The sequence below is a fragment of the Bufo bufo genome, chromosome 10, assembly GCF_905171765.1.
Source record: "Bufo bufo chromosome 10, aBufBuf1.1, whole genome shotgun sequence".
Lineage (NCBI taxonomy): Eukaryota > Metazoa > Chordata > Amphibia > Anura > Bufonidae > Bufo > Bufo bufo.
The window spans coordinates 144,796,096-144,817,138 of NC_053398.1; the positions used below are offsets into that span (position 1 = coordinate 144,796,096).

At 50.1% G+C, this 21,043-nt stretch overlaps 2 protein-coding genes across 5 annotated transcripts in view; one reads left to right on the plus strand and one right to left on the minus strand.

Annotated features, from left to right (window-relative positions):
• LOC120980721 (oocyte zinc finger protein XlCOF6-like) overlaps positions 1 to 757 on the minus strand; it is a 1,695-nt gene extending 938 nt beyond the window's left edge. For both annotated transcript variants that reach the window (XM_040409979.1, XM_040409978.1), the window contains exon 1: positions 1 to 757. This exon is cut by the window's left edge and continues 535 nt beyond it. In XM_040409979.1, coding sequence (XP_040265913.1) covers positions 1 to 686 — 686 coding nt within the window. In that variant the 5' untranslated portion in view covers positions 687 to 757.
• Positions 1 to 17,561, plus strand: part of LOC120980720 (adhesion G-protein coupled receptor G1-like) — a 25,366-nt gene extending 7,805 nt beyond the window's left edge. For all 3 annotated transcript variants that reach the window (XM_040409976.1, XM_040409975.1, XM_040409974.1), the window contains exons 2-14: positions 767 to 836; positions 3,867 to 4,295; positions 9,417 to 9,495; positions 9,572 to 9,686; positions 9,782 to 9,904; positions 9,985 to 10,101; positions 11,596 to 11,629; positions 11,717 to 11,817; positions 11,910 to 12,031; positions 12,463 to 12,728; positions 12,809 to 12,911; positions 12,984 to 13,249; positions 16,829 to 17,561. In XM_040409976.1, the coding sequence (XP_040265910.1) occupies positions 803 to 836; positions 3,867 to 4,295; positions 9,417 to 9,495; positions 9,572 to 9,686; positions 9,782 to 9,904; positions 9,985 to 10,101; positions 11,596 to 11,629; positions 11,717 to 11,817; positions 11,910 to 12,031; positions 12,463 to 12,728; positions 12,809 to 12,911; positions 12,984 to 13,249; positions 16,829 to 16,974 (1,935 nt within the window). In that variant the 5' untranslated portion in view covers positions 767 to 802 and the 3' untranslated portion in view covers positions 16,975 to 17,561. The remainder of the gene's footprint in view (positions 1 to 766; positions 837 to 3,866; positions 4,296 to 9,416; positions 9,496 to 9,571; positions 9,687 to 9,781; positions 9,905 to 9,984; positions 10,102 to 11,595; positions 11,630 to 11,716; positions 11,818 to 11,909; positions 12,032 to 12,462; positions 12,729 to 12,808; positions 12,912 to 12,983; positions 13,250 to 16,828) is intronic.
• Positions 17,562 to 21,043: the final 3,482 nt, after the last annotated feature.

The following is a 21,043-nucleotide window of genomic DNA, read 5'->3' on the forward strand; positions in this document are numbered from 1 at the left end:
CTGTGCAGTGTACCCCTTCTCCGCAGACTGTGCAATGTACCCCCTTCTCCGCAGATTGTGCAGTGTACCCCCTTCTCCGCAGACTGTGCAGTGTACCCCTTCTCTGCAGACTGTGCAGTGTACCCCTTCTCTGCAGACTGTGCAATGTACCCCCTTCTCCGCAGATTGTGCAGTGTACCCCCTTCTCCGCAGACTGTGCAGTGTACCCCTTCTCCGCAGACTGTGCAGTGTACCCCTTCTCCGCAGACTGTGCAGTGTACCCCTTCTCCGCAGACTGTGCAGTGTACCCCTTCTCCGCAGACTGTGCAATGTACCCTCTTTTCCGCAGAATGTGCAGTGTACCCCTTCTCTGCAGACTGTGCAATGTACCCCCTTCTCCGCAGATTGTGCAGTGTACCCCCTTCTCCGCAGACTGTGCAGTGTACCCCCTTCTCCGCAGACTGTGCAGTGTACCCCTTTCTCCGCAGACTGTGCAGTGTACCCCCTTCTCCGCAGACTGTGCAATGTACCCTCTTTTCCGCAGAATGTGCAGTGTACCCCTTCTCTGCAGACTGTGCAGTGTACCCCTTCTCTGCAGACTGTGCAGTGTACCCCCGTCTCTGCAGACTGTGCAGTGTGACCCCGTCTCTCCAGACTGTGCAGTGTGACCCCCCCCCCTGCAGACAGAGCTGTGTTGTCCTTTGCATTGTTGGTGTCAGTCTGAGACTCCCCTCCTCCTCTTCCTCCTCCTTCTGCAAACATTAACAAAGGTTCTTTTCTCCTCCAGCTTCAGAGCCCGGATCACCCTGGAGGATCAGTCACCATGTCCCTGGTGTTCCTGCTGCTACTTCTGCATGGTATGTGCCGTTCCCCTGAGACCCCTCCACCTGTTCCTCAAATTACATGCACCCCAAATAATGTCCATCCACTTACACCCAGAACACTGCCCCCTGCAGTCCATTTAATGCCCCCTGCACTTACACCCAGAACACTGCCCCCTGCAGTCCATCTAATGCCCCCAGAATTCTGCATGTCTCCTATGAAAGTGTCTTTTGAGCTGTGTATCTGCTCCTATCATGTGTGATACATAGTTACACATTTACATAGTTAATACGGTTGAAAAAAGACCATAAATCCATCAAGTTCAACCAAGGGATCGGTGGGGACGCGAATCCCAGAAGGAAATGAGACTCAGATTTCTACACGTTTCCAAGAGCATTAATGTTTTTTACTTTTAAGAATTAATCTAAACCCTTTATAAACCCGTCCCCTGTTCCTGCAGTGACCACGTCCTGAGGACGTCTATTCCACAGACTCACCGTTCTTACAGTAAAGAAGCTTTGACGCTTCTGGAGACTGAAGTATTTCTTCTCCAGTCGGAGGCAGCGCCCCCTTGTCTTCTGAGGGCATTTTACATGGGACAGTTTTCTCCGTATTTTTTGTATGGCCCATTTATATATTTGTACAGGTTAATCCCGTCCCCCCTTAGACGTCTCTTCTCAAGACTAAATAAATTCAATTCTTTTAATCTTTCTTCCTAATTAAGACCCTCCGGGCCCCTTATCAGTTTAGTCGCTCTCCTCTGTACTCTCTCCAGCTCCAGGGCGTCCTTTCTATGGACTGGTGCCCAGAACTGGACTGCGTATTCCAGATGAGGCCGCACCAGCGCTTTGATACTGTCTGCTGTATCTAATCCTAACATGTGTGATACTGTCTGCTGTATCTAATCCTAACATGTGATATACTATCTTCTTTATTTAATCCTATCATATGTTATACTATCTGCCGAGCTACTGTATCTAATCATATTGTGTGATACTGCCTGCTGTATCTAATCCTACTGTGTGATACTGCCTGCTGTATCTAATCCTACTGTGTGATACTGCCTGCTGTACCTAAACCTGTCCTATGTAATACTGTCTGCTGTATTTAATCCTATTACTGGCTCCTGTATCTAATTCTCTGATGTGATACTATCTACTTTATCTAATCCTATTGTGTGATACCGTCTGCTAAGATGCTGTATCTAATCCTATCATGTGTGATACTGTCTTGGACAATCTAGTCCTATTATGCATGATACTCCCTTCTGTACCGTATCTTGTCATGTGTGATACGGTCTGTTGTATCTATTCATATATTGTGTAAAAGTATACTGTATCTAATCCCATCATGTGTGATACAGTCGGCGTTATCAAATCATATCATGTGTAAAACTGCTTGCTGTATCTAATGCTAGCCTGTGTGATCCTGTCCGGGATGATGGCGCAGGACTACTCCCCCCATTCTGTGATGCTCTGGTGCAGCATGCTGAGTCTTGTCCTTGTAATAAGTCATATTGTTCCGAAACTCTGATATTTGAAGGAATTTTCTATGTCTTCTGATACATGAAACCAGACGCGGCAGAGCCGACTGTGACGCACTCGCCGCCCCCCTGAACTCCTCAGTCAGAGTGTGAATTCGAAACACTGCTGAGGCCACCGCCACGGCTCCAGAGAGCAGCCGCCAGGATCTCTTCCTCTACCTGCAGCCTCCATGTAATATGTTATTAGAGGACAGAGACATCTCCTCACCTCCCAGCAGTCTGGACTCTGTAGTCTCCTCTCCCTGCAGCCTCTATGTAATATATATTAGAGGACAGAGAGATCTCCTCACCTTCCAGCAGTCTGGACTCTGTAGTCTCCTCTCCCTGCAGCCTCTATGTACTATATATTAGAGGACAGGGAGATCTCCTCACCTCCCAGCAGTCAGTAGTCTCCTCTCCCTGCAGCCTCCATGTAATATATATTAGAGGACAGGGAGATCTCCTCACCTCCCAGCAGTCTGAACTCTGTAGTCTCCTCTCCCCGCAGCCTCTATGTAATATATGTTATTAGAGGACAGAGACATCTCCTCATCTTCCAGCAGTCTGTCGTTTCCTCTCCCTGCAGCCTCTATGTAATATATGTTATTAGAGGATAGAGACATCTCCTCACCTTCCAGCAGTCTGTAGTCTCCTCTCCCTACAGCCTCTATGTACTATATATTAGAGGACAGAGACATCTCCTCACCTCCCAGCAGTCTGGACTCTGTAGTCTCCTCTCCCTGCAGCCTCTATGTAATATATATTAGAGGACAGAGAGATCTCCTCACCTCCCAGCAGTCTGTAGTCTCCTCTCCCTGCAGCCTCTATGTACTATATATTAGAGGACAGGGAGATCTCCTCACCTCCCAGCAGTATGTAGACTCCTCTCCCTGCAGCCTCTATGTAATATATATTAGAGGACAGTGGCATCTCCTCACCTCCCAGCAGTCTGTACTCTGTAGTCTCCTCTCCCTCCAGCCTCTATGTAATATATATTAGAGGACACTGGCATCTCCTCACCTCCCAGCAGTCTGTACTCTGTAGTCTCCTCTCCCTGCAGCCTCTATGTAATATATATTAGAGGACAGTGACATCTCCTCTCCCTCCAGCCTCTATGTAATATATATTAGAGGACAGTGGCATCTCCTCACCTCCCAGCAGTATGTAGTCTCCTCTCCTCTCGACATGTATAACGGACACCACAGTTAGTTTTTTGCATGCTCTCATCCTTTGTGCAGTGTGAACTGGGGTTAAAGGGACCCTCATTTTCCTGAAGTGGAAGTGAGCCAGCACCAGTCAGACATTTGTGAGGCTTGTACATTCGCTGTGCCATTTTCCTCAGGTGATGAGACCCCTCCAGGGAGGGTTACTGCTGCATGCTGTGTCAGGGGAATGTGAGAACTTAAAGGGGTTCTCTGCTTTGATATAAGTGAAACTTCGACTGAACGGTGTTCAGCTGGTGGACAGTTGGTCCTGCTCTGGGCTGAGGGTTTGTTACAAATGCCTGTGATCTTACTATGCTCTGTGCTCTTGTGTTCCTCAGGGGCGGTGCCAGGTATGCGAGCGCTGTCACTGTGCGGATGGAGGAGGCAGGAGATTGGTGGAAACAACCTGCGATATTGTGGCAGCTCTGGAGAGAATACACTGAGCGTGGTGAACACAGAGGAGGCCCTGATCGTGCGTTCTCCTCTCCTCACCTCTGGGGACATCCTCCTGCAGTCGCAGCCCGGCCCTTATACGTTCTGCGTGCACTGGGTTCCTGCCCTGCGCCTCCTCAACTTCACCTATGGAGTGACCAAATCATGGAATGTGTCGGCCAGCCCCCAGCCCCAGAGTAACCTGCCCCCATCAGAAGCACAACCCCCATCATTCACCTGCGAGCCCAGCTACCTGCTCATCAATGTCACCATCAATGGGCAACCAGTGGGGAACTCCTGCAACTTCAGCTTCCCCCTCCGGCCCACCTACACAGGTGAGACTGCACTGCTGAGGATGATAGGAGTAGTAGTGAGACCCTCTCTATATACGCTCTCTTTCAGCTTTTTCTTTCTCTTGCTGTCCCTTTCTTGTTATATTTCCTTTCTATTTTTTTCTCTGTCTAGTTTTCTTCTCTCTGTCTCTCTCTGTTCCTCTCTTTCTCGCTCTCTTTTTCTTTCTCCCTTCTCTTTCTATTTCATTCCCCCTCTATTTGTCTCGTTCACTCTCTTTCTCTCCTTCTCGTTCTGTTTCTTTCTCTAATCTCTTTCCTTTCTCTCTATCTTTTGTGCTTCTCTCTTCTCCTTCCCTCTCTTCCTTCTCTTTCTCTATAATCCCATGTATTCTCTCTCTTCTGTCTCCTCTCTCGCTCTCTTTCTCTCACTATTTCTCTCTCTGTCTTTCTTTTGTTCCATTTTTTTTAATCTCAGTTCTCTTTCTCACAATTTTTCTGTCTCTTCTTTTTCTCTCTCTTTTTCTTTCTCCTTTCTCTCATATTCTCTTTTCACGCTTTTTCTTTCTCTCTCCTTCATCTCTCTCTGTTATCTTTTTGTTTTTCTCTCTCTTACTTTTCTCTTTCATTCTTTTTTTTTCCAATCTTTTTCTCACTCTTTATCTGTCTCTTCATTTTCCTCTCTCTCCCTTTCTTGCTCTCTTTATCTATTCCTCTCTGTTTTCCTGTCTTTTTCGCTCACTGTCTCTCTCTGGTTATGATGTGCGGCTGTGCGCTCTCTCTCTGGTTATGATGTGCGCTCTCTCTCTGGTTATGATGTGCGCTCTCTCTCTGGTTATGATGTGCGCTCTCTCTCTGGTTATGATGTGCGCTCTCTCTCTGGTTATGATGTGCGCTCTCTCTCTGGTTATGATGTGCGTTCTCTCTCTGGTTATGATGTGCGCTCTCTCTCTCTCTGGTTATGATTTGCGCTCTCTCTCTCTGGTTATGATTTGCGCTCTCTCTCTCTGGTTATGATGTGCGCTCTCTCTCTCTCTCTGGTTATGATTTGCGCTCTCTCTCTCTGGTTATGATGTGTGCTCTCTCTCTCTCTGGTTATGATGTGTGCGCTCTCTCTCTGGTTACGTTGTGTGCGCTCTCTCTCTGGTTATGATGTGCGCTCTCTCTCTGATTATGATGTGTGCTCTCTCTCTCGCTGGTTATGATGTGTGCTCTCTCTCTCTCTCTCTGGTTATGATGTGTGCGCTCTCTCTCTGGTTACGATGTGTGCTCTCTCTTTCTGGTTACGATGTGCGCTCTCTCTGGTTATGATGTGTGCTCTCTCTCTCTAGTTATGATGTGCTCTCTCTCTCTGGTTATGATGTGTGCTCTCTCTCTGGTTATGATGTGTGCTCTCTCTCTAGTTATGATGTGCGCTCTCTCTCTGGTTATGATGTGCGCTCTCTCTCTCTCTGGTTATGATGATCGCTGTCTCTCTGGCTTCACCAAGACCTCAGGTTTCCATTTCCCATCAGTCTGTGATGTCACATCTGCGAGATGTACATTTCACAACCTCCCACACTGTCTCTTGTGGGCAGATACAAGAGGGGGTGTCTCGCCCCATTCTACACAGACAGACGCACATGGGGTGGTGGAAACAAAGCGCTTGTTCGTGTTCTGTGGGAATACAACTCCCAGCAGACTGTGTCACCCCGAGGATGGTGCCCTGAGTGTGTGCAGTGAGAGATCAGGACACTGACGGGGGGCTGTGCGAGCATAGGAAGATGGGGGGCTGTGCGAGCATAGGAAGATGGGGGGCTGTGCGAGCATAGGAAGATGGGGGGCTGTGCAAGCATAGGAGGACGGGGGGCTGTGCAAGCATAGGAGGACGGGGGGGCTGTGCGAGCATAGGAAGATGGGGGGCTGTGCGAGCATAGGAAGATGGGGGGCTGTGCGAGCATAGGAGGACGGGGGGCTGTGCAAGCATAGGAAGATGGGGGGCTGTGCGAGCATAGAAGGATAGAGGGCTGTGCGAGCATAGGAAGATGGGGGGCTGTGCGAGCATAGGAAGATGGGCTGTGCAAGCATAGGAAGATGGGGGGCTGTGCAAGCATAGGAAGATGGGGGGCTGTGCAAGCATAGGAAGATGGGGGGCTGTGCAAGCATAGGAAGATGGGGGCTGTGCAAGCATAGGAAGATGGGGGGCTGTGCAAGCATAGGAAGATGGAGGGCTGTGCAATCATAGGAGGATGGGGGGCTGTGCGAGCATAGGAAGATGGGGGGCTGTGCGAGCATAGGAAGATGGGGGGGCTGTGCGAGCATACGAAGATGGGGGGCTGTGCGAGCATAGGAAGATGGGGGGCTGTGCAAGCATAGGAGGACGGGGGGCTGTGCAAGCATAGGAAGATGGGGGGCTGTGCAAGCATAGGAAGATGGGGGGGCTGTGCAAGCATAGGAGGACGGGGGGCTGTGCAAGCATAGGAAGATGGGGAGCTGTGCAAGCATAGGAGGACGGGGGGCTGTGCGAGCATAGGAAGATGGGGGGCTGTGCGAGCATAGGAAGATGGGGGGCTGTGCAAGCATAGGAGGATGGGGGGCTGTGCAAGCATACGAGGACGGGAGGCTGTGCAAGCATAGGAAGATGGGGGGCTGTGCAAGCATAGGAGGATGGGGGGCTGTGTTACTGTAGGAGGACGGGGGCTGTGTTACTGTAGGAGGACGGGGGGCTGTGTTACGGTAGGAGGACGGGGGCTGTGTGACGGTAGGAGGACGGGGGGCTGTGTGACGGTAGGAGGACGGGGGGCTGTGTGACGGTAGGAGGAAGGGGGGCTGTGTGACGGTAGGAGGACGGGGGGCTGTGTGACGGTAGGAGGACGGGGGGCTGTGTGACGGTAGGAGGACGGGGGGCTGTGTGACGGTAGGAGGACGGGGGCTGTGTGACGGTAGGAGGACGGGGGGCTGTGTGACGGTAGGAGGACAAGGGGCTGTGTGACGGTAGGAGGACGGGGGGCTGTGTGACGGTAGGAGGACGGGGGGCTGTGTGACGGTAGGAGGACGGGGGGGCTGTGTGACGGTAGGAGAACGGGGGGCTGTGTGACGGTAGGAGGACGGGGGGCTGTGTGACCGTAGGAGGATGGGGGCTGTGTGACCGTAGGAGGATGGGGGGCTGTGTTACCGTAGGAGGACGGGGGGGCTGTGTAATGGTAGGAGGACGGGGGGCTGTGTGACTGTAGGAGGACGGGGGGCTGTGTGACGGTAGGAGGATGGGGGGCTGTGTGACGGTAGGAGGATGGGGGGCTGTGTGATTTCCCTATATTGTACTGAACTGGAGCCCCACGCTGTCTTTGTCCACCTCTGGGTCACATCACCCCAACAACCCCATAACAGGTCACATGATTTCTTCTACTTCAGACACCTGACTCCACAATCCCCATTACACCCCTCCCCCATATATTAGGGCCCCTGCGGATGCCGGTCGCTTCTTCCTCTCCTGCAGCTGAGTTGATGGAATTTCTGTTATCTGGAGCCGCCCTCGCACCGGGGTCTTGTGTGTGGTACACAGGGCTCTGGGCACAGGGGCTCACACTCTAATAAATCCACACACAATAACATCCATGATGTAGTGGCCTCCCAGCAGCACAGATAATTTCAGGAAAACAGTGAGAAGAATGGGGGTTAGTACACGTGGCCATACATGTAAGCAGGGAGAGAACAGAGTTGTGTATTGGGGGAGGGGTCTGTAGGCTGCGTGTACCATCAAAGGCGCTGCCGATCCACTATCATCATTTGTGACACCAGTGGGAGAGGCTGAAGGAAGGCAGGGGAGGGCTGAAGGAAGGCAGGGGAGGGATTGAGTGCAGGCAGGGGAGGAGCTAAAGGAAGGCAGGGAGAGAAAAAGGGCAGGCAGGGGAGGGGTTGGAGGAATTGAGTTCAAGCACGAGAGGGGCTGAAAGAAGACAGGGAGAGAACTAAGGGAAGGCAGGGGAGGAGCTAAAGGAAGGCAGGGGTGGGAAAAAGGGCAGGCAGGGGAGGGGTTGGAGGAATTGAGTTCAAGCACGAGAGGGGCTGAAAGAAGACAGGGAGAGAACTAAGGGAAGGCAGGGGAGGAGCTAAAGGAAGGCAGGGGTGGGAAAAAGTGCAGTCAGGGGAGGGTCTGAAGGAAGGCTGGGGAAGGATTGAGAGCAAGCAGGGGAGGGGCTTAATGAAGGCAGGGGAGGGGCTAAAGGAAGGCAGGGGAGGGAAAAGTGCAGGTAGGGGAGGGGCTGAAGAAAGGCTGGGAAGGGATTGACAACAGGCAGGTGAGGGGAAAAGAGCAGACAGGGGAAGGGCTGAAGGAAGGCAGGGGAAGGGCTGAAGGAAGGCAGGGGAGGGGCTGAAGGAAGAGTGGAGGGGCTGAGTGCAGGCAGGGGAGGGAAACAGGGCAGGCGGGCAGCTGAGTTCAAGCATGAGAAGAACAGAGGGCAGGCATAGGAGGGACAGGGCAGGAAATGGGACAGGCAGGGGAGGGGCTGAGCACAGTAAGAGTGGGGACAGAGGTCAGGCAGGGGAGGCAAACAAGGCAGAAGGGAAGGGACTGAGCGCAGGCAGGGGAGGATCTAGGTGCAGGAAGGGGAGGAACAGAGTGCTGGCGGGGAGGGGGGAAGGTAGGGGAAGGTCTAAGTGCAGACAGGGGAACTGCTGATCAAGGAACGGGAGGGGACAGGGCAGGAATAGGAGTGACAGAGGGCAGGCAGGGAAAGGATAGAGCAGAAGAGGGGGGGTTTGGGCAGGCAGGGGAGGGGTTGATTAGATGAAAGGAGGGACAGAGCACATGAATGGTTTCATCATACACGCAGGTGACAGGGAGGAGATAAAGATTTTACCAGCCATTAGATTATTTATTTCAATTTTCCCCCATTTACGACAGATGATTGGGGTCCTGCTCCTGGGGTTAATGCACCTTGGTGGTCTATGCTTCTTGGGTTCATGCTTCTGGGGGTCCTGCTTCTGGAGGTCTTGCTCCTGTGGTTCATGCTCCGGCTCTTGGGAATCATGCTTCTGGAGGTCCTGTTCCTGGGGTTCATGCTCCTAGAGGTCCTGGGGTTCATGCTCCTAGAGGTCCTGGGGTTCATGCTCCTAGAGGTCCTGCTCCTGGGTGTTCATGCTTCTTGGGGTCACTGTTGATCATTCTTCCTATCTGTCTTGTAGATGCCAAGAGTGTGGAGCATGAGATCTCACAAGTTGCCGACTATTTGGACAGGGACACTTTCTTTGACACTGGACAAGTGTAAGTAATTCCCTGAGTCCCTGAGGAACCGGTTGTACCCATGTCCCACGACACAGCCTCTTCTGTCTCCTTTCAGGTTCCGTGGCTGGATTGATGCAACGTTGTCCAAGGTGACATTTGATGAGGACAGGCGCCATTTTGGGAAGGGCTCTCTGCAGGCGGCTGTATATAAGCTGCATTCTGCTGAGGTGGTGAGTGGTAACAGTCATGATCCACAGGACTGGACACTGGGGACGACATGTGGTTACCTGGTAACCCTAACGTGTGTTCTTCTCACCCCCTACAGCTGAGTTCTCTTCCTGATCATCTGGGCATTTCTTTGTCTTTTCCCAAAGAGCTTCTGGAAACAATGGACCCTGGTACTCGGCTGCAGGTTGTCCGAATCCGCAGCTCTGGAGCGCTCTTCCAGGTGAGACCTCGCGCTCATAGTTGTCACACGGTGCAGCCTGCACGGCAGAGAATCATGTACTGACCTATGTGTGCACACAGGATGCTGCAAACAGCACGGTCCTGGACAGTCAGGTGGTCGGCGTCACCCTGGAGGGAACACCCGTCTCTAACCTTCCTGAAGACATTGTCATCACCTTTTACCACCAGCCCTTACAGGTAACAGATGTGGTAACTGACCCCAGCCAATGACAGCCACGTGTAAGAGAGGTCGAGCATGCACATGGCTGCTTTCTCTGAAATCTAAAGATGTCTTTGCCATCACCCAAGCACCAGGAGGGGGGGGATACCCACTCCTAGAAATGGTGACTGCCGGGTGTAACTAGAAACTGCTGTGCTATTTAGAACAACTAGCCAAGGACCCATGTCATACCCGTCCTGGGTGTCAACCCTCTTCCCGTTACACCAGCCCCGTGTGTCACCCCTCTCCCCGTCACACTTGTCCTAGATGTCACCCCTCTCCCCGTCACACTTCTCCCAAGTGTTTCCCCTCTCCCCATTACACCAGCTCCGTGTGCCACCCCTCTCCTTATTACACTAGCCCCGTTTGCCACCCCTCTCCCCGTCACACTTGTCCCAACTGTCACCCCTCTCCCCGTCACACTTCTCCCAAGTGTTACCCCTCTCCCCGTTACACCAGCCCCATGTGCCACCCCTCTCCCTATTACACTAGCCCCGTTTGCCACCCCTCTCCCCTCACACTTGTCCCAACTGTCACCCCTCTCCCCATTACACCAGCCCCATGTGCCACCCCTCTCCCCGTCACACTTGTCCCAATTGTCACCCCTCTCCCCGTCACACTTGTCCCAACTGTCACCCCTCTCCCCATTACACCAGCCGCATGTGTCACCCCTCTCTCCATTACACCAGCCCCATGTGCCACCCCTCTCCCTGTCACACTTGTCCCAAGACTCCCAACTGTCACCTCTCTCCCCATTACACCAGCCCTGTGTGCCACCCCTCTCCCCGTCCCAAGTGTCACCCCTCTTGCCTTCACACCCATCAGTGGCACCGGACCTGCTCCCTCATGTATACGCTGCACCACAGTAGAAACAGAAAAAAGCTTCCATCAGCGCAGGAGACCGAGGGAGAAAATAATTTATTAAAGCAATAAAATATGTAAAATTGCATATAACGCGTTTCATGCCTGTAAATGCACAGCACCTTCTGGGTCTGAAGTCCGACCCTGTGCACTCTATAGGGTAGATTTATCCAACTGCCCATAGCAACCAATCAGATTCAACCTTTCATTTATTACAGCTCCTTTGGAAAATGAAAGGTGGAATCTGATTGGTTGCTATGGGCAACTCAGCCAGTTCTACTTTACACCAGTTTGATAAATCTCCTCCTGTGTCGGACGGTCCTTCACTATGGAGCGCCCTATGGTTTCATCTTGTATTATGTCTACGCTGGGTTTGTATGATCCCACGTTGCTATGTGCTGGGACTGGGAGCTGCACCTGTAAAATGTGGTGGTTAATTACAGGAAAAGGACCCAAAGGTCACAAGAATGCGGATGTCACCAGTGTCTGCTCCATCTGTTGTGGAGAGATAAGCTCAGCATAGACGTGTATGTGTGGGATGTGTCCTCATTCCTGCCCCTTCGCCCTTCACAACAATTCTCCCTAATGTGTTCCCCTCTTTTGTGCCACAGGTGCAATCGTCTGTGGTCTGCGTGTTCTGGGATGGTGAGTATCCCCACCGTCTGCTAATATGGGGGTGAGCTCCACCATGAATGTCTGGGTAATGACGACTGGTCACATCCATTCCCACAGAGTTGTCCGAAAACTGGAGGACGGATGGATGCCGCACGGTGCCTGGTGAGGGCCACACCGACTGCAGGTGTAACCACCTGACATACTTCGCACTGCTGATGGTGAGTTCTGAGGGAACATTTAGGCCATCACACCCCCCCCCCCCCCCCATCCTGAACCCCAGAAATTCATGACATCACCCCACCGTCTCCAGCAGGTGCCCGGGGCCGTCCTCCCGGAGGTCCACCTCATCTCGCTGTCGGTCCTGACATTCGCTGGATGCAGCATCTCCGCCATCTGCTGCTTCTTCACAGTCATCTGGATCTGCTGCTCCGGGTATCGTCATACATGTGCTGTGTGTTTCAGTGTCCTTCAATGTGTGTTTACATGTTAAATCAATGCGTGTACAATGCAGTGTGTGCTGACGTGTTACATGTATGTGTGCAGACGTGTTACATGTATGTGTGCAGGTTGGTGTGTGCTGATGTGTTACATGTATGTGTGCAGGTTGGTGTGTGCTGATGTGTTACATGTATGTGTGCTGACGTGTTACATGTATGTGTGCTGACGTGTTACATGTATGTGTGCTGACGTGTTACATGTATGTGTGCAGACGTGTTACATGTATGTGTGCAGGTTGGTGTGTGCTGACGTGTTACATGTATGTGTGCTGACGTGTTACATGTATGTGTGCTGACGTGTTACATGTATGTGTGCTGACGTGTTACATGTATGTGTGCATATTGTGACACTTATTTTCCTGACAGGAAGATGCAGTCGAACCCCACATTGCAGATCCATGTGAACTTGTTGGGGGCAGTGCTTCTTTTGGACCTGGGCTTCATCGTGAGTGCTGTGCTGGGAGCCCTGGAGGAGCAGGGCCCCTGCATCGGAGCAGCGGCCACTCTGCACTTTGCTCTGCTCGGCACTTTCTCCTGGATGGCCATTGAAGGCTTCAACCTCTACCGGCTCGTAGTCAAGGTCTTCCCGGCCTCCTCTCTCACCACTGTGAAGCTGGCCCTGGTGGGCTGGGGTGAGTCCTGGTCGGCGTGTCCTCCAGTCCTCATGTGTTGCACGGCTTCCACACTGACCACTGTCACGTCTTCTCCGCAGGGGTCCCTCTCCTTATTGTGGGTGCCATGTTGTTGATGGAGAGTTATGGGGTTTATCACATCGCCGTGGAGCGACCGTCTTCCTACAACTCCACAGCCTCCATGTAAGTCCTTCCACCGCACCTCCGACACCTCCTCAGGTTCTTGTCTTCTACATTTCTGTCTTTTTCTTGTAGCTGTTGGCTGACGGAGCCCATCATCCAGCTGCTGAATCTGGGCTTCTGCGCTGCCATCCTCCTGTTTAACTTCTGTATGATGGTGGCCATGACCCGCCGCGTCCTGCGACTCTCCGCACACACAAGAGCAGAGAAGATCCGCCATTGTGTCACGTTGCTGGGGCTCAGCTGCATGTTGGGCCTGCCATGGGGCCTGGCCTTCTTCTCACATGGAGCCCTTTACCTGCCCATACAATATATCTTCAGCATCCTGAACGCCTTGCAAGGTGAGTGCCTGTCCGCCATTGCTGGTCATTACCAGCTGTGAAGCCTCCAGGTAATATGTAAGCCTTGGGCTAAGACGCCATGACAGTCAGGTGAAGCCCATGCTGCCCTGGACAGGCCGGGGTCTCACAGCCACAACTGCACTTTACAGTACAACCGTATAGAAAAATACCACATACCACACTATAGGTGAAAGACAGGGGGACAGCACGGCACTGGATCTAGAGCCATACTGTTCCCTGACCACCTCCACATTCTCCAGAATAGCCCAGACCTGAAGGAACAGACTCCCCTGAATATACACTGTAAGGAGAAAAGTATGTGACCCACTCCACGAGCTTCTCTGACCTCCCTTTCTACATCCATAGGCAATAATTTGGAGTTAGGCCTCCCATTGCTCTTGTGGGAAGGCCCCCCTTTGCACCTCTGGGAAGTCTGTCTATAATATTTTGGTGGGAAATTTTAACCCCTTCATCCAGAAGATCATTTGTGAGGTCAGACCCTGATGTTGGAGTGGAAGGCTCGGCTCTCAGTCTCCATTCTGGTTCTGTATGGTCGGTAAGGTTCTTCCAGACTCCCCCAGCCATGCCTTTATGGAGCTTGTGCACTAGGGCACAGTCATGGAGGAGCAGAAAAGGGCCTTCCTTAAAATGTTCCCACAGTTCCCCCATACAATTCTCCACAATGTCTTGTCCGCTGAACCATAACGATTTCCCTTCACTGCACCTAAGGGGCCGAGGCTGACCCCTGAAGACCTCCCCATAGCATTACCCATCCCAGACTTCTCTACTGCAACTGAGTCCAGTGGTAGCATGCTTTACACCTTCCATCCCACGCCTGGCATTGTGCTTGGTGATGGAAGGCTGCCATGCAGTGGCCATGGACACTGATGGCATGAAGCTCCCAGCACAGTTATTTTGTTGATGTTAATGAAAGAGAGGGTCTGGACTCTGCAGTTATGGAGTCAGCAGAGCGTTGGTGACTTTTATACCCTATGCTCTTCAGCACTTGGAGACCCTACTCTGTAACTTCACGTGGTCTCCACTCCACTTCATGGCTGAGCTGCTGTGGTTCCTTACACTTTCCTATAATTCCCCTCCTAGATTTTCCACCATCACCTGTGTGGGGTGACATGCCAGGAGCTCTTTACAATGAGTCAGACTGCATGGCTGGGGGCTGGATGTTATACACCTGTGGTAATGGTAGACTACATGGCTAGAGCCTGGATGTTATACACTGTGGTAATGGTAGACTACATGGCTAGGGGTTGTATGTTACAGTGAGGAACAGAAATATTTGAACACTCTGCGATTTTGCAAGTTCTCCCACATGATGGAGGGGTCTGAAATTCACATTGTAGGTGCATTCCCATCTGAGAGACAGAATTTAAAAAACAAATTCAGGAAATCATTGTATGATTTTTAAAGAATGTATTTGTCTTGCACTGCTGAACATAAGTATCTGAACACCTGAGAAAATCAGTGTTAATATTTGGTCCAGAAGCCTTTGTTTGCAGTTCCAGAGGTCAAACATTTCCTGTAGTTCTTGACCAGATTTGCACACACTACAGCAGGGATTTCGGCCCACTCCTTCACACAGATCTCCTCTACATCTGTCAGGTTTTGGGGCTGTTGCTGAGCAACACAGAGTTTCAGCTCCCTCCAAAGATGTTCTATTGGATTTAGGTCTGGAGACGGGCTAGGCCACTCCAGAACCTTGATATGCTTCTTCCGGAGCCGCTCCTTGGTTATCCTGGCTGTGTGCTTCGGGTCATTGTCATGTTGGAAGACCCAGCCACGACCCATCTTCAATGCTATGACTGAGGGAAGCAGGTTGTTGCTCAAAATCTCACAATAAATGGCCCCATTCATCCTGTCCCCTTCACAGAAAAGCCCCCCCCCATGCTTCACAGTAGGAAGGATGCAACTCATCCTTCTTTTTCCTCTAAACACGATGAGTGAAGTTTAGACCAAAAAGTTCTCCTTTGGTCTCCTCTGACCACATGACTTTCTCCCCGGCCTCCTCTGGATCATCCAGATGGTCATTGGCATACTTCAGACGGGCCTGGACATGTGATGACTTGAGCAGGGGAACCTTCCGTGCAATGCATGATCTGAAACCATGACGGCGTAGTGTTCTACCGACAGTGACCTCTGAAGCTGTGGTCCCCGCTCTCTTCATGTCATTGACCAGCACCTCCCTGGTAGTTCTGGGCTGATTCCTCACCTTTCTTATCATCAGCGATACCCTACGAGGTGAGATCCTGCATGGAGCCCCAGTCCGAGGGAGACGGACAGTCGTCTTTAGCCTTCTCCATTTTCTAACAATTTCTCCAACAGTTGATCTATTTTCACCAAGCTGCTTGGCAATTGCCCCGTAGCCCTTTCCAGCCTTGTGGTCCACAATTTTGCATCTGGTGTCTTTTGACCGCTCTTTGGTCTTGTCCATGGTAGTAGTTGGCGTCTGACTGACTGTGGGGTGGACAGGGGTCTTTAAAGAGCTCAGACAGGTGCGACTAAGTTGGATGAATGAGTGGAGTAGAGGTGGACTTTTTAAAGGTGCAGTAACAGGTCTTTGAGAGCCAGAATTCTTGCTGTTTCTCAGGTGTTCAGATACTTATGTTCAGCCGTGCAAGACAAAGAAATTCTTTAAAAATCATACAATGTGATTTCCAGAATAATTTTTTTTAAATTCTGTCTCAGAGCGGGAATGCACCGACAATGTGAATTTCAGACCCTCCATGATTTCTAAGTGGGAGAACTTAATCGCAGGGTGCTCAAATACTTCTGTTCCTCACTGTAACATACAACCCCTGGCCATGCAGTCTACCATTACCACAGGTGTATAACATCCAGCCCGCAGCCATACACCTAAAGGACCGGATATTAAACTCCATATAGTGTATGTAAAGTTGATGTTTGCTCCAGGGTCCCTCAAATATACTGTATATATTGTAACACCTCTGGTTCGATTTGCGCTCTCTGGTCACCATCTTGTCAGATTAGACAGTTGGAACATCTTAAGATGCGGCTCCAGCACTGTAGTTTGTGCACTCTGCCCACATCCAGCTTCATTATCTCCCACACCAGTCAGGGGACTTTCGAACGCAGGGGATCAAACAAAATCCTCGGCCGTCCGGGCACTGACTCCACAGTGGCTTCCCTCTGAGTCTACCACTAATCACAGAGCCCACCACATGTGATCGGAGGGTCCTGCCTCCCACCGACCTCAGCACAGCCTGCTTCCTCCCCATGATTGAACAGCTCAGCACACATTTTTTTACGGAGCTCCTGTTCTGGCTGTTAATTATCCCTCGTTAACAGTCTAGCTGACGAACTGAGAGGGAAAGCCTATTTTCCCGGACTTACTTGTTTTTGCCCAGCTTTCTCTGGGTGAGATACCCCTCATTTGCCTCTCTGGTCGCTCCACTGTCACAATATCTATAGGTGAGGTCAGCCACAGGCTCCCCCATATCCACTGTACTTATCTATTGGTGACATCAGCTCCAGGCCCCCCCCTATCCATATCTATAGGTGACATCGGCTCTCCTGTAATGGCCTCTGGTGTTTCCTTCCCTCCAGGTCTCTTCATCTTCCTGTGGTATTGCACACTGTCACAGCCTTCAGCCAAGAAGCCGTCACACTCCTCGGACTGTACAAGTGCAACCCCAGCCTCGCCCAGGGCCGACCAGAGCCTCAGCAGTGACCACAAGAAGCTCCTGGGATGATGGGAGTGCTCCCAATGTCACAAGCACTTTATGAAGAGTGGGAGCCCATGGTCAGAACCACAGCCTGGACTGGCAGCCGCCCCCCGGGGCACTCTAAAGAACTACACTTTATAAAAGTGACAGCCGCGCGGAGAGGGCAGGCTCCAGCACACGCACCCGGCAGCCATTGTCCTGGTTTGTGGTATTCGGGACATTTTTACTGTTTGTGTTTTAATTGTAGAAATTTCTATGGCAAAAATTATATCTTAATTTATAGGATCTGATCTAGGCCAAAGGCCAGCCACATAACCGCCCGCGCCCTGCAAATTGTGTCCACATCTAATCCAGGAAAACGGAAATGAGATCTCCAGTAAAATGTGGAACATTGTGTGACCATATATCCCCATGAGAGCCGCCACGCCGAGCGAGGATGTGAGGAGGGAAATGGAGTAGAAACAGCGTATAAATAGCGTCTGGGACCGCGGCCAATGGGAGCACACGCATCTGCCAAGTCATTCTACAGCAAAAAGCTGCGTGCTCGCATCATCACGGTGTACGGCGATGGGTGCATTATATGATTGCGCTGTAAATAAATTTCTCCGGTTGTATATGTTGTACTTTGGAAATTTCCATGTCCTGCAGTGAGCAGGCAGCACACAATGGGTTAAATCCTCCCTAATTAACCAGCAGAATCAGACGTGGCGTGTAATTACACATGTCATCACGTGTGGCTAGAACCAAACACGGTGCAGTTATCGGGGGCTCTGTCCTGCTGTAATGAGGGAGGACAGGGCTCAGCTATAGCAGTGCCCTCTGCGGCCAAGAGCCCCAAACCAAGAGGAACTGGGTACAATTAGCAGCTCAAGGCGATACATTGTAACTGCCGAGCTCACACAGCATTGTATACGCCGGATACAGGCTTAACAGACTGATACATTGGAACTGCCGGGCTCACACAGCATTGTATACGCCGGATACATGCTTAACAGACTGATACATTGTAACTGCCGGGCTCACACAGCATTGTATACGCCGGATACATGCTTAACAGACTGATACATTGTAACTGCCGGGCTCACACAGCATTGTATACGCCGGATACAGGCTTAACAGACTGATACATTGTAACTGCCGGGCTCACACAGCATTGTATACGCCGGATACAGGCTTAACAGACTGATACATTGTAACTGCCGGGCTCACACAGCATTGTATACGCCGGATACAGGCTTAACAGACTGATACATTGTAACTGCCGGGCTCACACAGCATTGTATACGCCGGATACAGGCTTAACAGACTGATACATTGTAACTGCCGGGCTCACACAGCATTGTATACGCCGGATACATGCTTAACAGACTGATACATTGTAACTGCTGGGCTCACACAGCATTGTATACGCCGGATACATGCTTAACAGACTGATACATTGGAACTGCCGGGCTCACACAGCATTGTATACGCCGGATACAGGCTTAACAGACTGATACATTGGAACTGCCGGGCTCACACAGCATTGTATACGCCGGATACATGCTTAACAGACTGATACATTGGAACTGCCGGGCTCACACAGCATTGTATACGCCGGATACAGGCTTAACAGACTGATACATTGGAACTGCCGGATCCATCAAGTCTAGTGTTTACGGCACTGGAGAGGCGGTGATTTTATCAGACAAATGTCTAGGATCGAATCCAGACGCATTTATGAATTTGGATCTCTACAACCGAAAGGCCTTAATTCGGAGTTGGAAATTTTTGGATTTATGTAGGTTGGGTCTCGTGGCCGACGGCACGTCGCATGCTAGGCCGTTTATCGGCGCTGCGACGTGTCCTTGGCTCCGAGATACCCACCCTTCTTTCTCCATCAAATCCGAATAATTCTATGAAACTTTCAAGATTCCTCACATTTATTAATTTATTGTTTTACATTCTTATATTGGTATTTTAATCTTGAAAATTTGTTTAATATTTTATTATAAAAAGTCATTTTATAAGTGTTAGCAATCAGATATCCAGTTTATATTTCACACAATGATATATTGCACCAATTGGGACATCTGGGCCAAAAAACGCATGGAAACTGCAAGAAAAAAAAATAATATTCAAGGCTGTATAGAATTATCCCCTGATTATGTGGGAGGATTCCCTGGCCAACTGGGAGTAGCATGAACAACAGGTGTCCGAGATTTGGGAAGCAATTAAAGAAATGGATAAAAATGGAGGCCGAGCAGGCAGACACTCGACCACTGAGGAAGGGAGAGTGAATCTACCCGTAAGGCGTATGGTGAAACAAGTGATGTACCTGCATTGAGAAGCCTCCGATAATATTGTATGGCCATACAGAAGAAAATCTCTACAGTAAAGGATTAACTATTCTTATCGTCGAAAGCTGCACCAAAGGAAATTGCGGAACAGAGTGGCAACTCCCGCGATCTTTGGAACTCCCGCGAAATCCAAACCAGCTTGCTGTATGGAGCGACTGAATAAGCCGGCAAATATTTAAAGCTCCATTGAAGCAATAGGGAGACAGCAGACGCTAGACGGTAAGCCAAATATCGATTTAAAGTTTTCTTCAATCCAAAGCTCATATCGAGCTTAAAAGGATATGCTATAAGAGACTTTTCACATTATCAGGATTCCTGTGGACACTTTATGAACATGTTGCGCTCCCAGTGAATACACCTACAACATTCTCAGTGACATTCAGTTTCCCAAATTGGGATAGAGCGCTAGAAGATAATACCCCCCTCTTTCCCAAATAACAGCATATACTTGAAGTCTTTTGGTGTGATATTATTGAATTTATCGACACTATTGAGTGGTATCGAATATTTCAACATTGAATTTTCTACCATTCAATTTATCGAATATATTTTTATCGAATCTAGTATCAATCATATCTACCACAATATATGTGACTGTAATGTTGTATATTATTGCTACATTGTTCTTATAATTTTTATTACTTGTATTTTATGGGGATTTAATAAATATTTTCTGCACATGTCAATCTGGTTGCCAAGTGTATGAGTGCTCGCTCATTATTCTATTACTGGATAAAGCTCCTGCCGCCATCTCACATCCTATGGGGACCGCCGTTGTTTACACATTTCGTCCATGAGCAGCAGGGGGCGCTGGGGTAAGTGCATGTGACAACGAGATGACATGGAATACGAGGGGAGCCTTCACACCAGGAGTCCAGTCCACGCACACCGCGCCGGTACGTGGACGTGGTGCGCACCGCACACAGTGCCAGTACAGTGACAGGACTATCAAGTGTACGTGGCGTGTACTCGTTTCTTCTTCTGCTATAAATAAAGCTTTCTTTTTGCAGTTCTCAGTTTTGGTGAGAACACGGCAGACGCCGTCACATGAATTATTGATGCACTTTTTAAGCCAGAAGCGGAATAAACGGTAAATGTAACTGGTGAAGGCATCAACCTCTGTGGTACAGCACTATCATATAATATACCAGTCCCACCAGGATAGTACAGCACTATCATATAATATACCGGTCACACCAGGATAGTACAGCACTATCATATAATATACCAGTCCCACCATGATAGTACAGCACTATCATATAATATACCAGTCCCACCATGATAGTACAGCACTATCATATAATATACCGGTCCCACCAGGATAGTACAGCACTATCATATAATATACCGGTCCCACCGTGATAGTACAGCACTATCATATAATATACCGGTCACACCAGGATAGTACAGCACTATCATATAATATACCAGTCCCACCAGGATAGTACAGCACTACCATATAATATACCAGTCACTCCATGATAGTACAGCACTATCATATAATATACCGGTCCCACCAGGATAGTACAGCACTATCATATAATATACCGGTCACACCAGGATAGTACAGCACTATCATATAATATACCGGTCCCACCATGATAGTACAGCACTATCATATAATATACCGGTCACACAGAGATAATACAGCACTATCATATAATATACCGGTCCCACCATGATAGTACAGCAGTATCATATAATATACCGGTCACACAGAGATAATACAGCACTATCATATAATATACCAGTCCCAC